General features: G+C 33.7%; 2 protein-coding genes across 2 annotated transcripts; both read left to right on the top strand.

Annotated features, from left to right (window-relative positions):
- Nucleotides 1-1,687: 1,687 nt before the first annotated feature.
- Nucleotides 1,688-5,772, top strand: LOC127810312 (uncharacterized). Its single transcript, XM_052349715.1, has 4 exons — nt 1,688-1,857; nt 2,251-2,537; nt 5,560-5,577; nt 5,706-5,772. Exons 1-4 carry the CDS (start codon nt 1,823-1,825, stop codon nt 5,711-5,713), a joined length of 348 nt encoding a protein of 115 aa, XP_052205675.1. The 5' UTR covers nt 1,688-1,822; the 3' UTR covers nt 5,714-5,772.
- Nucleotides 5,773-15,399: 9,627 nt separating this feature from the next.
- Nucleotides 15,400-15,981, top strand: LOC127809253 (uncharacterized). The gene has a single exon (XM_052348015.1). The coding sequence runs from the start codon at nt 15,400-15,402 to the stop codon at nt 15,979-15,981; it is 582 nt and encodes a 193-aa protein (XP_052203975.1).
- Nucleotides 15,982-16,028: the final 47 nt, after the last annotated feature.

Raw genomic sequence — 16,028 nt, 5'->3', positions numbered from 1 at the left:
TTTATTTTTAATCAAATAAAAACTAAACAGGCAAGGCATCCACAATAATCCCCTTTTTGTCATTTAACTAAATATATTTTGAGTTCTGTCATAACTAATTAATTATTTACTTTAAAATCAAAGTTATTAGTTTTTTTTCCTCCACTATAGTTTAGCAGTACTTTACATGCATGTGTTTTTATTTTTAAACATTACATAATTGTGTTTAATAGAAATTGATATTATGACAGTATAAAATAGATACTTTATAAGATTATTAATATTACATATCAATAAGTTGAATGTTGAAAAAAAATTAATGACCTTAAATAAGGGAAAAAATCAATATCATCAAAACATATATCTCCTTTATATCATTCTCTTTATATAATAAAGCATTAAATTATAAATAAGACTAACGGTCTCGTATTTTTATATTTGTACAACATAATAAAGCATTAAATTTATCTTTGTTTTTAAGTTTTGGACTTATGGTGTAATCAATTTGTTTAGGATTTGAAAACCAAAATTGATGTTTTTTTTATATATATTTTGAATCGAGGTTAAACACATATAAATTATTTTTATATATTTTATTAAGCATTTTTTGTCCCTAATCTTATTTTTCTTATATTTTTAATTTTTTATGCCTTAAATTATTTTTGTGACATTTTTATTTAATATTTTTTTAAATACCGAAAAATAAAAAAATGAAAACTTAATTTTATATTTATAATTGTTAGATTTATAATATATCAAAATAATTTATTATAATTATTAGATTTTTAATATAATAATATTTTTAAATAAATATTAATTTGATGTAACAATTTAAATTATTTTATTAACATATTTTAAATTATTATTTTATTAGTTATCATAATTATAAATTATTTTATTTTTATCAATTAAATAATAAAAAATATTATCTTTCATAAATTATTTAATTTTTATTTAACAAACAAATATTTAAAAAAAAAAAAAAAAAAACCAAAATAGTGGGCGCTTGGGCGGGAGATGCCCTTGCGCACCTCTTTCCCCAAAATTGCCAAATGTAAAATCCTACTCTCTCCCCTCTCTCCCCCCCCTCTCTCTCTATATCTGTGAACTCACTGCCGCCGTCGCCGTCTCCGCCTCCTTTCGTCGCCCCTGCCACCGCCTACGTTTATCGCCACTACCTCCGCCCCTAGCTTCGCCGCTGCCACAACCTCCATTCTCCGTCGCTGCTGCCTCTGCCTTCTTTCGTCGCCCCTGCCACCGCCTTCGCCCGTCACAGCTGTCTCCGCCTCCAGTCGTCACCGCTGCCACCGCCTCCATTCTCCGTCGCCGCCTCTGCCTCCGGTCGAGACCAATTTCTTCCTTGTTTTGTATGTTAGTTTCTAGCTTTGTATGTTGTTACTTGTTACGTTATTTTATTATTATTTTTCTTTTGGGGGTCCTTGGACGTGGAGTACTGGATAAACAGCAGAATCTGATGATTTGTCTTTGCCTGCCACGTCTCTTTGTAAATTGATTCAGGTTTTGTCCCAAGGCAAAGCTGCAGTTAGTTTCTAGCTTTGCTTCCTGGTCTCCGACCTAACGTTTTGTATGTATATGTTCTGATTAGTAGCCTAATTAATATGTCATCATTGGATTCGGCTGAGGTTTACATTTGTTTTCAAGTTTGTTCATTCTAAGAGCTTTTATATGGCTCTAGCACTGAATCCTGATTTTTTTATATATTGTTTCAAATATGAAGCATGGGTGATTTAGAATCTTATCATTGTGCTTGGCTTGGGTGGGTGGCCTAGGAGCCATTGTATTAAGTTTAAGCGGGCGGATTCTGAAGCCAAACTGGTGTTTGATGACGTGTTGCTTTCCTCCCATTCTATTGGATGGGTGAGTAATTTCCAAATCAAGTTCCATTTATTTTTTAGTTTATTGTGTCAACCACAGGACTCTGGAGATTTTGGGGGTTACTGAAATTTGGAAATACTAGAATCTATAGTGCAAATTATAAATTACCTGAGTTTAAATAATTTTGATTGCAATCATGAGTTTGTTATTTTTTTTTTGAGCCCGACTTTATTTGCACTTATTTCCCCACTCCTTAGTTGATTCCTGGTGATATTCTTGAAATATTTGGGATGATTGAAAGGATTGGTATTGGATTTGAGAGACATGAGGATGATTTTCCTCCATTTATTTTAATATGATCCATTATTTGTGTATCTTGTCCCATGCTTTTTATGTGTTATCAATCACTTCTGAAACTATTAAAAAGTTGTGCAGGCGGTTTATTCAGAGATGCAAGCAAGGATGTTTGCAGTTTGTAATACTCAAGCCCATTTTAGTAGCAGTCACGTTAATACTTTATGCGAAAGGGAAATATCATGATGGAAATTTCCGTCTAGACCAGTCATATCTTTATCTGACCATCATCTATACCATATCATATTTCATTGGCCCTCTATGCACTGGCCTTGTTTTATGTAGCTTGCAGAGATTTGCTTCAGCCATTCAATCTAGTTCCAAAGTTCATAATAATCAAGTCCGTTGCTTTCCTGACCTATTGGCAGGTAGGATCTTGTCTCATCTTTTCAATATTTTTGAAATAAATAACTTTCAGCAATTTATGAATTCAAATTCTGAATGATGTTTTCTTATCTACTAAAGGTGAAAATTGATGTATGTGAGAATGTTTTGGTGAAGGAGTAATTTTGGTGTCATTTGTTGGAGAGTAATTAGAGCAAATAGGAGTCACAAAAAACATGGGAAGGATTGGGAAGTTAGAAGAATGGGGGAAGTTAAATTTGTCTATTTTCAAATTTAGTGAGTTGGCGCATCATGAGAAGGGGCCTAAAAGGAAGAGTGCATTTATTTTTGTGCCGTGAAAAGAAAGAGAGAACTGATAGATATAAATTGTCTCTAGTTTCTTTTTTAAGATTACATTTTATTCTTCTGTTGTCTAAGTGACACTTATTCCTTATTTGGCTGCCGTTATAGCTATCACATTTTTAATTAACCATTTAGTTTTGTAAGAATATCTTGTTGTTCGAGTTTCTAGCCAATTGAATGGGTCTTCTTATCAGTCCAAAGCTCATTTGGATTCTATTAGTAAGGAGGATTTGAAATTTCCCGCATTGATCAATCGAAGTGGGATTCAACAACCAAAAGAAACAGCACCAGTACATCATTAGAAATCTATTCTACGAGCCACATCCATGTCATACTTTTATCCTATTGTTTTTCATGGCTAGAGCCTTTACTTTGTCTGCCATTTACTTTAGTGTCAGTCATACACCTTTCACTACCACAAACATTCACCAAGCTTTTGCCAATTACCTGACTGCTAGTTGTAATACCGTTAGGTATCGTAAAAAATAAATCGAAAATTTAGTGTTTTGAGACCCCTAAAGAAGTTATTGGAAATTTTAATCAATAGGGTAAGTTGTGTGTGATTTAATTAACCTAAATCATGGTGTGAAATTATAATGCTTATGTACCAGAAATTATAAGTATTTTCTTACTGTTATATGTGTATATAAGGTATATAGTAAAAATATTATAATTTTGTAATGGGATTTTGTATTATGATAAGTATATTATATAAATTCGTATGTAAGTATGTATGTATATTATAAAGGTGTATATGTATATATGTATGTATATCTGTATAAAAAAGAAAAAGGAAAAAATTGTCGAAAATCTGGAGCAGGCGCACGGCCAAAGCATGGCCGTGCCTGCAATCGGCCGATAAGGGGTAAGGGGAGCTTTAAATGCTCCCAAAGACGTCAGTAATAGCTTCTAGGGCACGTGGGTGCCTCGATAGGACGTTCGCGATGGAGTTTTGGCTATAAATAGCCGAGTTCGCGCAAATCCCATTCATCCAAAAATTTCATAGCTAAGATCGGGCATTTGGGGCAGTGTTGAGAGGATTTGAGAGTGGAGTCTTGGTCTTTGAGTCGTGGGTAAACTTTTTGGTGATTTTGGTGGCCAACGGAGCAGCAAGGAGGGAGAATCGAGCACTCGCCGGAAAGTTGCAAGTCGCAGGAGCTGAGGCTTCAAACACAAAATTGAGGTATTTTTGCTATGTTTTTTTGCAAATCTAAAGTTGTTATCGAGATCGGGGGGTCGGAATTTAGGGGATCAGAAGCTTCTTTTGAAGCTTTGGGAGGCAGCAACATCGTCGGTGGCGAGAAGGCCGCTGGAGAAAATGACCTGTAGGGGGGGTCGGGCGTGTGGTCGCACGCGCCCGCCAGAAAAAAATAAAAAGAAAAGAAAAGAAATAAAGAAAAAAGTAAAAAATAAAAGAAATAAAATTTTGAAAAAATTTCCATTAAATCTGGAATATTGTTTATGCTTTTGTGAAAATTATTCTGGAAAATGTTAAATTAGTCATTTATTTAAATAGTTTTTCTATTATGAAAATAAGAAAAAATAGGAAATTAATTTGGAAAATTTCAGAATACTAGAAATATTATTTAAGGAATATTAGTAAAAAGAAATTAGATTTTTTGGAAGTCTAGATAATTATTATGTAATTTTGAAGAGATAAGGCTTAGAAATAAAAAAAATTGAAGAAATTATGAAAAATAGTAAAATAATTTTCTAAAAATAAATTTAATGTTTTAGTAGCCCTTGAGGACGAGAATATTGAGCAATAGCCGCTCGACACGATTTTCGAGGTCAACATGCTTTTCGAGACAATTTAGCTGTAAGTGTACCGTTTCAAACTTAGTAGGTTATAAATGTTTATCTTCGAGAATGCTTTCATCATATTGACATGCTATGATATGTACTCAACACGTAGACTGCATCTATGACATGATTATGAAATGCATAAATACACGTTGATGCCATTGATCACACGCATATGAGGCTGTAGGGAGTACGAACTGGCACCGTTACCTTACCAAAGGTGCACCCATACACTTCGGCTTCGAAAGAGGTGGCCGCTAAAATGGTAGGTAGCATGAGGGGTGCAGTTGACACCTACGAGAAAAAACATTACATACACACATGACATAACATTATGTACCCTTACTTAGATGGTTCATCATCTAACTTGGGTTCGCCTCTAGAACATTCAACGTTCCAGTCGAGACTTGCAGTGGTGATACCGGGGTTGGAGATGTGTAGTGACGCGAGACGTCAAGAAACGAGGAAATGTGCCATGTTTTGTTGTAATATGAATAGTTTAAGAATTAAGTACATTTGTTTTATTTTCAGGCACTTATGTAATAACTTTGTAATAAATGCTATGTTCATTTATTCATGTATGTATTGACATGAGCAGATTCGATTCAGTTTTTGCTTTGTATTTATTTTCTAGTGTAAATATCTCGTCTAGCACTAGATAGGTCTTAGGAAATTTCGAGAGCAATGTAAATTAAAAAAAAAAAAAAAGACCCAAATTTCCTAAGGTATAACACGCCCTGAAGAGGTGGGCTGTTACACTAGTTACCGTCATTGTGGTAACATCTCCTATACTTATCAAAGTTATTGAAATGTCATCAATTATTTTAGGTAATGTTTATAATCAAAAGTTCACAAATTTAAATTGTGAAAATGTTTATAATTTGTTTTTTGTATTTGCAGGTCATTTGGAAGCTATAGGTAATTTTTTTTAAGTTAAGTAGAATTGATTTTTATAATATTCTAATTTTTTTTATAATTTAATTAATTTTTTGAAAATTTAATATTTTTTAATAATTTTATATAATTAATTGTTCTTTATTTTGCAGCTCATTAATGGGCCTTTGGGCAATCTCACTCTGTGAAATTTTAAGGGTCGGTTCTTCATTTTCAGGTTCTAATTTAATTTATTTTTTATTAATATATTTTTTTGTTATAATATCAATAAAAATGTCATTTTTTGTTCGTTGAAATTATATTATAATATTTTTTGTGTTTTTTTTTTTCTTACAGGTGGTGCAGTCCAGTTAAAGGGGAGATTACTGGATTTTTTCTAGAAATTATATTAAATAAAGAATATAATTAATTAAATAATTTCCAGTAATTAAGTTAGATTTGTTGGAAGTTAGTCTTAAATTCCCGTTCGATGACTTTCTTAATGGATAACGAGGTCACTGAATTATCTAGTTGAACAATTCAAAAATTTGATGTCGTGTTATGTGCTCGGTGAATACGTATTAACTAGTCATGCATGGTATAAAAATTCAATAACATCTCATGTTGTTTTCTGATTGTATATATGAATATATTCTAATTCATGTGATTGACTCATTGTATATATGAATATGTTCTAATTTATGTGATTGACTTAAATTGAGTGTAATTCATATAAATCAACGCATAATCTACAATTGACTTACTAGCCTAACTTGCTTAGTGTTGGTAACGATTACTTTTTGTAGCTATTTTTATGTAACAATCAGTATAATATTATAAATATTATTAATATTTTGGTTGAATATTAATTTTCAATTTATAAATACAAATTTTATAATTTTTATAATTCTAGTTTTAAATTATATTAGAATAAAATTATTTTAGATTAATTAGGTTAATTTAATAATTAATCTAAGAATATATATTTTTAATTATATATATTATTTTTTAAATGTTTTAATGGAAAAAAATTTTAATTTTTTAAAAATTAAAAATATAAATTTTAGTGAGGGCCAACATGTAGTGACAGCCACGTATGACGATCACTAATGGGCTTCCATTAGTGACGGCCAATATTATGGCCACTAATGAGTTGTCATTAGTGACGGCCAACATTATGGGCACTAATTATATTAGTGACGGTCATATATGGCTGTCACTAATGGGCTAATTTTAGTGACGGTCACATTTATCGTCACTAATTACATTAGTGACGAGGGTATTAGTGACGACTTGTGACGGTCTGTCTGACTGTCACAAATACTTTTAGTGATGACTTTTTGGGCTTTTAGTGATGACTTTGGCCTCCACTAAAAATCTTATTTCCTGTAGTGAACTTTTGTGTTTTTAGTTTTAAGATATTATGAATTTATCAAGGTCAAAATTGGGTTTGAAGTTGCTACTATGGTGATCTATCCAGATATGGCTATCTTTGGAGGGTAGCATTCGATGGGTTGATATATATATTCGGATGAGACACACACTCATCCAGATGTTACTCACATGACTTTCCAAGACTCATTCGGATATGTCATTGCCTATTCGAATGACTGCAAAATGATTCTGCAACTCACTTATGAAGATAATGATTTATACATATATATATATAACACAAGCAATACTTATGGTTACACCATTTCGAAAGAAGATTGGGGAAAACAATCCCAATTGAAAATAATGAAAATCTGGGTGATCCAACGCTAGATTAGAAGGGAATATATAATTGGGTGTATATATGTATATATATATATATATGTGAACAGTATATTTACAGAAAATGGAGAAGAAGAATAGTTCAAGTGAATATCCAAATGCATAACTCTTATGATCAAAGAACTCACGAATGGAAGAATGAAATGAAAGTAAAAGAGTGGTTCAAGAAAAAGAACTTGCTTGATGAAGATTCAAAAATCCAAAAGGGTCCCCCAACGTAATGGAAACAACGCATGCAGTATAACAAATGAACCATGAAGAAGAAGAAAAAGAAAGATATTGAATAAGAAGATGTAAACTAAGAAAACAAGATGACAAGTGAAAAAGTTGGACGTTGGCAAGGTTACATGGAAGGGGAAAGCTTCGGGTGCAACAGAGGGAAAAAGGAGAGGGTTGCAGGCCTGCATGCTGCATCCTCGCCGAATTAACTGATTGCCCCTTACGTTTACAATGGTCAAAAGAAATACCACGGGCATCATTGGCAACTGACACCTATTTTTATTTAACTATTCCTTTTTCTTATTCACATAATAAAATTTAAGTTCTTTACTTGGGCACAACCCAATAATTTATTTAGCTCACCTGATAAACCCACAAACCCATTAACTAATTAGATGAGGCCCATTACATTATTTTTCAATTTCTTAAAAATTAAACTCATATACTTATTTTCACGATCACATGCACCATAATATAAAATTATACAATCCAAAATTATTTCTATGCCATCAGAGCAATTTATTATTAAATATTGAAATACTTAGATCTACATTTAAAATACCATTAAATTGCCATTAAATAATAAAACACCTAGACTCATTCATAATATAATTAAAATTCTAAACACATCTCAATGGCCCAATTTAGTTGAATTTTTCCCACATTTTTGAATCCCATTTAGATGGGCTACCAAATTATTATTTCCATTTACACTTTATTCCATAAATAAAAAAAATATTTTCAATTCTCAATTAATTAAAGTAAAAATTTTGAATTCATAATAAAATATACGAAAACGCCTGGACCCCCTAACGGATCGTTACACCCATTTTGGACATTTTGGTTTTTTCTTATTTTCTTTATCAAACCAATTATGCAATCTCCTTTTTACCCTCACCTTTATTCAAAAAGTAAGGTCATCTTTAACAATTGACACAATTCTTATTTTCATTTAATTTAAAACACAATTTGCAATTGGATTCAAGCCCAAATCAATAATTCAACACATATTTGGCCCAATGAGCCAACTTTATAACTTCATTTAATACAACAAAATTTCACATGGGCCTAACCAATTTTCAAACCCCAATCCATATTATTTCCATTTATTTCATTACTCATTAATACATACCACTTCAAACACATGGGCTCAAAGCCCATTTCAATGGTCAAATTCCAAGTGGCCCATTTCCATCCTAGGTCCCAATCAATATCGATCCCATTTAATTAAAACACAACCCACTAATACATGGGCTTAGGCCCAAATGGGCGATTCAATCCATTAATTTAACACATAATTTATTTACATTCATTTGTCACATAAAATATTTCTCACATTTGATTTAATAGAGGCAAAATTTCCAATGCTTATAAATAAAATATTAATAACTCTTAGACCCACCAACGGGTCGTTACAGTCGTTATGCTTTATTATTTTTGAATAGTGTTTGTTAGATTTATAATTTCTTCCTCTTAGTTTCAATCAATTGTGAAAGTTAATTTCCTAACAAATAGGCATTTGGTCTGGTGCTTTCTCTATGTATTTTAATTATTTGTTAGTGTATATAGTGGATCTGTTATGGCTTAAAGTCTGTAAGTGTATTGGATGGAAAATGGCAGCAGATGTGCATCCATCTAATTCAAAGGTCATCAAGCTTAACAAAATGGAATGAATAACTTTCCAAGTATTGGAATTGCAAATGAGCATGCATATAAGGATTCGCAACTTGCAAGTGAGATCTACTACTTTGTAAGAAGGGATGCTTAAAGTAAATTAAGTCACTGGCAACCATATGTATATTTATAAATTGTTATAAAAAAAACATATTATTATTATTATTATTATTATTATTATTATTATTATTATTATTATTATTATTATTATTATTATTATTATTATTCTTGCATAGAGTTATGAGAATCAGAACAATTTGAAAGGGGAAATTGTTGTTTGATAATGGAGAAAAGGTATATATTGATAATAAAATTTACTTTCTTTTCAGCGGCAATTGTTTTTGGACAAATAAATCGATTTTAGAATTGTTGTTTTAGTAAAACTTTTAATGCATAATGCATGCTACTAATCAATTCTCTTCCTATCGTTAGTAATTATTTTATTTTTCTTCTTGTAGTTATATAGAAGCCCAAATCATGAAGTTGAACAAGAATTGTTCAAATTGAAAGATCATCAAGAAGGTAATTTTTCTCTATATTTCTAAAAGTTGTATGTTGATAGTTGAGAACTTGAGATTATAAGTATCTTTCTCAATGCATGTTTTCTTCCTCCAATACTTGTTTTATCTGAAATCGATCCTTTCGTGACAGTACTAAGTTTAGTGAACTCACCTCAAGGTGAAATTTCATGCCATGAAATATTTTTGGGCAATCATTATATGGAATTTCCTAGGATTGCCTATGATTCATGAAAGAATATGAAGCCACTTGTAGATGGTAACAAAATTTTGTATGAAGTTTTTTCTTATGATACATTGATAATTTATATTGCATCAAGCATTCAATTGCTTTTCGACTATAACATAAAATCTTTGTCCTTCGTTTTCGAGCTCTCTATGCTTGCTTCTGCTTTTCCTCGACCAATCCCTTGCAAGAGGTTGTCTAATTTCTTGTATTTTGTTGGTTTCCTTTTGTATGAAGTCCTAACATGTAACTCTCTTAATAAGATAGTTTCTTGCTATATGTTTTGCTAGTCCTTTTAGATTTTGTTCCTAAAGCTTTAGTCCTGAACCCTTATTCAGCCCCCCCCCCCCCCCCCCCCCCCCCAAAAAAAAAAAAAAAAAAAATTAAAACTAAAATTGCAAATTGAATCCTAAAGAGGATTAGCATCATATCTAATTGAGCCATAATGCACAAAGTTAATAACTCATCAGATTGGAGATGAAAGTTTTAACCTTCTTTGTAGATTTCTTGCAAGAGTTACAGAACCTGTTGTATTCTGTCTCGATGCTTAGCATTGTTAATAGTGTGATACAACTGCAGTCCGCAGACCTGTTGGAAAAGGTTAATGAATGAAAAAACGAGTAGAATTAATGAAGTACTAACATGAAGGAGTTATAATTTAAACTAATTAAGTTAGTTTATGTACACTTATAGATCGACTAGCGAATATCATCAAGTGTTTTCTTCTCACTTAGCTAGAGGAAATCATCCATGTACGAATAGGACGATTGAGATGAGAATTGGCTTAATTAGTTTGATTGTGTGCGAAGAATTTTCATTGAGTAATCTGATGAACAAATGATAAATGATATTAGGATAACAATGACGTACCAAAGAGGGGGAATATTTGAACAATAATACTTGCTTCTGAACTACACAATTTCTGGTATATTTGCATTTATTAGCATTCTTGTAGTGAACACTGAGTTTGACAGTTGCAATTGGGCTAAAATAGTTACCCAAATCAAATCATGAAAAATGCAAATATATGGTAAAAATAGTATAATTGAATTGTACCTAGTACATACCTTTGAAGGTTTGATCCTACAAAATTGTAAGAGGACAGCAACTAGCTCTTGAATCCTTTTACCCTGCAGGAATGAATCCATTTCAAGGGCAATTCAATTTTTTTCTCACTAAATGAAAGATATACATTATTTTTTTGTAAAAAGTTAATTAGACACAATGTGAATTCAAAATATAAAATACTATAAGATAGTATTCATTAAAATGAGTAAGATAAGATTATATCAAGATAACTTATCTGTAAAATTCAACATAAGTTATCCGAATGGAGAAAGAGATGAATTTATCTTAAAAGTTCGAAATAATAAATCATGAAACTTTTTTTCAAAAAATTTAACAAATACAATAGAAAATACTTTTGTTTGAAATATTTTTTATATCTCACATTTTTCGATCTATATCTTGGTTAACAAACGTTATCTAAGCGGTTAATTTATCACAATCTACTCCGATCCTCCAATTCAATTTAGCATCTTTCTAGTCCTTCCGTCTTTTGTAATGTTTTTTATTTCACTAACACTCTTTACCTCACTACTAACATCTAAAATTTAAACCGATACTTACATAATTTAAAATATAATTAATAAGAGAACCGAAATCAAAATTGATAGTTACATACCAATTAAGTATCTTTCATTAGGTGGATTGATTGACACAACATCCTCATAACACAACACAAAGCCATATAGTGAAATTCCCATATCCTCACTCCCATGTCCTCATGTGTCAAGTATAGGAATCTAAGCTTGTATGCATGCATAGGTAGGTCTGTATATACTATAAACTACTATTTTCCACTACACCAAAGTTTGTGATCATATATATACTTTTCCTTCAATCATAAATGTTTTAAATTTATGGATTAATACCCTTTTTAGCCACCCTAAGATTTGCAATTGAAAGCAAATAAAAATAGAAGAATTAATAAAAGATTCTTAAAAATAGAACAATTAACTAAAAACAATAGTCATATAACAAATCTATACACACAATGGTAACTTCTTATCCAATAAGACCTCTTCACCAACTTTGAACCTTGGCATGCATGTTCTATGTGCAGGGGCGGGGGCGGGGGCGGATTCAGGAGAGGGTTGGTCTACGTTTTAGTCCGTGCCAACCTCCTCAAACATCAATATATATATATATATATCATAGTTGTTAAATCGAGATTCGAATCAAGAATCGAAACCCTTATTTTATGAATTGTGAATCGAGAATCGAATCGAATTGTAAAATTCAGTACACATTCTCAATTTCAACTATAAATAATATATATCAATAGAAAATAAATAGTGTGCCCATCATGATCAATTCTTTTAAATATAAATAGATAAATAATAGTTCTAAATATATTTGTTAAGTTTAAAATTATACCAAAAGACAAAAGTATATTCATGTTGCCTTTAAATTCAAATTGCACCAAACCAAACTAATTTTAAAATAACAAGCTAGGAAAAAAAAAAAAAAAACTTACAACTATTAAATTACTAATAAACTTCATTGTCCATAATTTTCACTAGTTATCAATCATCTTCATCTTCAAGTTCAAGAGCATCATCATTTTCATCATCTTCTTTGTCTTCAAAGATAGCCAAATCAAATAAATATTTGATTAAATTGTAAATGCAGACGAAGTCGCACGAATCAGATGAATTAGACAAATCATGTGATTTGTCTGATTCATAGTTAATTCTAAGCGATTTTTTATTCATTCTATAGATTTGTCTCGATTTCTATATAAATCGAGTTGAATTGTATGATTCTAAAATATTTTAGATTTATCCTATAAATTTGACTTGATTTTTATATGAATTCAGTTGAATCGTATAATTCGAATCGTGAATTGTATAATTCTAAGAAATTTTACATTTATTCTATAGATTGGACTCAATTTTTATATGAATCGAGTTGAATCATACTATTTGAATTATGAATCGTATTATTCTAACAAAAATGATGTATATGTGTGTGCGCACGCACCACACTTGGCCATCCCACCCAACTCTCTGCCCTTCCCTCTTAGCTCACTGCCTATTTGTTCCCTGGATCCGTCTCCGTCCATATGCATATTTTCCTGACTTTAATCTTCCAAATGGCTTGAGCAATTATGTCATCCACAAAATCATACCTTCTCATGTGTCTCCCCGCAAACATATGATATATCGAGCACAACCACAATAACTTTTAGGAAGTATTAGTTTTAAATAATATCTATAAATGATTCAGACACATCAACACAAATAGGAAAAATTGTAATGATTATTGTTATTCATTAATGACAAAAACTGTTCAGGTTACATGCAATGGCACTTAGATAACTAAAAATACAATTACGACAGCTTTATGTTTATTGAGAAACTAGTAAGAATATAAAAATAAAGAACGAATATATAAAGAAAGAACAAACACTTAGGATTAGACTTACAAAAGATAAAAACAATATTTAAGATCAATCAACAATAAAAAGGCCCGATGATATATACTAATTTAAATTAGACTAAATTCTAAACCCTAAAGTGAGAGCCTTTAGATCGGTGATGGTGACTACTGCTACTGGAGTTAAAAAGGGACACTGCAATGTTGGTCAAATAATGAAGAAGAAGCAGCAGCAGAAGAAGAAGACAGAGAAGGGTCTGGTGCATCTCTGGCGACCCTGGCGAGATGGCAGCAGTAATGAGACGTGAGGGGCCGGGTTGATTTCAGATTTGCAATTCAAGATTTCTGATTGCAGGTAAGAGAGAGGGAGATAAAGCATGGGTTAGACTGGGATGAAGAAGAAGAAGATTGAGAATGAGGTTTGAAGTTATTAGAAGATGCACCATTCAAATAGTAAGAATTTAAGAAGGCAAAATTCAACAATTAATTGAACACTTGACTGGGGTTTCAAGTCCCAGTGTTGCACATTGAAATTCAAACCGTAAATATGAAAACAACTATATATTCTCTTCTGCAAGTAGTGAACATGAGAAGTCATTGCATAACAGCTCCACTTCTTCAATGGAGAACACCTGGAAACACAACACCTAACCAAGAAGACAAAAACATTTTTTCTGGAGGGAGCATTTGAGCGGGAACAAGGCTCACCAGAGGTTACCATGCGTAGAGCTGGTAATGTCCAATAATGGATGATGAGGGGATATTTTACTAAGGGAAAAATTACTACACTACCCTCGGAGTATACCAACTCGGTGCCGCCATGTGGCACTCTCAGGAAGCACCACGTGTCATCTAGATCTTCAATCCATATTTGATTTTGAACGAGACTGACTCGGTCAATCGAGATTATCTCCATTATTCAGAGGTTATCTTATCTCTTCAGGGTATGCTCTACGCTATCTTTAAATAGCGGTCAACTTCTACAGGTATAGAAGATCTGACTATTGTGTGATTTTTCATTTCGGATATTCTTCTTCTACTGACTTGAGCGTCAGAGTTCTCCCGGGGGATTAAAGGCCCCGCCCTTCCAAGTACTTGCTTCGAGGCAGACCTCGGTGATCGGTCCAGTATCATCATTTGGCGCCTACCGTGGGGCCGATTACTCTATCTGCTCTTGTTCGTTGAGTACCTTAGACGAGCTCAAGTTTCCCCCCATTATGGCAACAAGAAGAAATCCATCGCGAGCTGCTAGTACCCAACTTGTCCTAGATCAGAGTCAACACCAACCACCGGAGAGTGGACCCGTAGGGGGTCATCCCCCAGATCACTCGCCATCACAAGATCGTGTCGCCCAGTTAGAGGGACAGGTCCAACGCTTGACAGAGTTGCTCAACACCTTTTTGACCCAACAGCAGCCTCCAGAGGTGAGGCAAGGGGAGCACTCCAACCACGATAGTCGGCACCAAGGGGACCGCCGCTCTAGATTCCAAGGTGGCGGGTCCCCTCGTGATGGGAGGGAGTCCCATCGAGAAGAGAGAAGGAGCGGACCCTCCAGGCGTGACGAGTATAGGAGGCCGAGCTTAGAGGAGGAGGAGTCCTCTGGTCTCGAGTATGCCCGAGCCGGAGGGGTTCAGCGAGAAAGGCGTCTGTGGCATTTGGAGAGGGAGGTTGCAGAGTTGAGACAGAGGGAGGAAGAGCCATATGACATTGTTTCCAATCAGCCATTAAGTTGGGAGATCATGTCGATTATTCCATCCGAGCACCTCCGAATCCCTACCATCAAGCCCTATGGAGGCACAACCGACCCTGCTGACCACTTGAATCTCTTTCGTCTCTCACATGATGGTCCAGGCAACACCTGATGCTATGTGGTGTAGAGTCTTCCCGGCCACTTTGGAAGGACATACACGAGCCTGGTACTCAAGCTTGGCGCACTGGTCGATTGCTAATTTCGGATAGCTTCGGAACAAGTTCTTGGCGCATTTCGCTCCCCTCCGGAGGCACTGAAGATCAACCATGACTCTTGTGAATCTCAAGCAGAACCAAGGGGAGTCATTAACAGATTTTGTGGCTAGATTTAATATGGAGGCATTGAGCATTGAGAATCTTGATCAGAGTATTGCCATGGTGGCCTTTCAGAATGCCTTGAGGGCTGGTCCTTTTACTCAGTCACTGGCTAAGCGGCCTCCCCAGACGTTCACGGAGATCCTAAGCCGAGCCACCAAGTACATTAATGTCGAGGAGGTAATGCGGGCCAAGAGAATTGAATACTCGGATAAGAAAGAGAAGAAAAGTCAAAATATGGAGCAGAAGCCGAAAGATAAACCAGGTCATCGGGGGGAAAGGTCGGGCCCCCGATGGAGTCCAGTCAGGTTCACCCTACTTAATACTCCTCGGGCAGAGATCCTGGCTATAATTGAGAATAAGGATTACTTGAAAAAATCGAGACCTATGAAGGCCCCGGCTAACAAAAGAAGTAAAGACAAGTATTGTCGATTCCATCGAGATCATGGACATGACATGGAGGAGTGCCATCAGCTGAAAGAGGAGATTCAGGAGCTCATCAATCGAGGTTTCCTAAGGAGATTCGTGGCTTAGGATATTGAGCCACAAAGGGGCGAACGTCGGAGATCAAGGAGCCCTCC

The sequence above is a fragment of the Diospyros lotus genome, chromosome 9, assembly GCF_014633365.1.
Source record: "Diospyros lotus cultivar Yz01 chromosome 9, ASM1463336v1, whole genome shotgun sequence".
In the NCBI taxonomy this organism is placed as follows: Eukaryota; Viridiplantae; Streptophyta; class Magnoliopsida; order Ericales; family Ebenaceae; genus Diospyros; species Diospyros lotus.
Note: the sequence above shows the minus strand (reverse complement) of the source record. Positions and strands in the feature narration are given on the sequence as shown.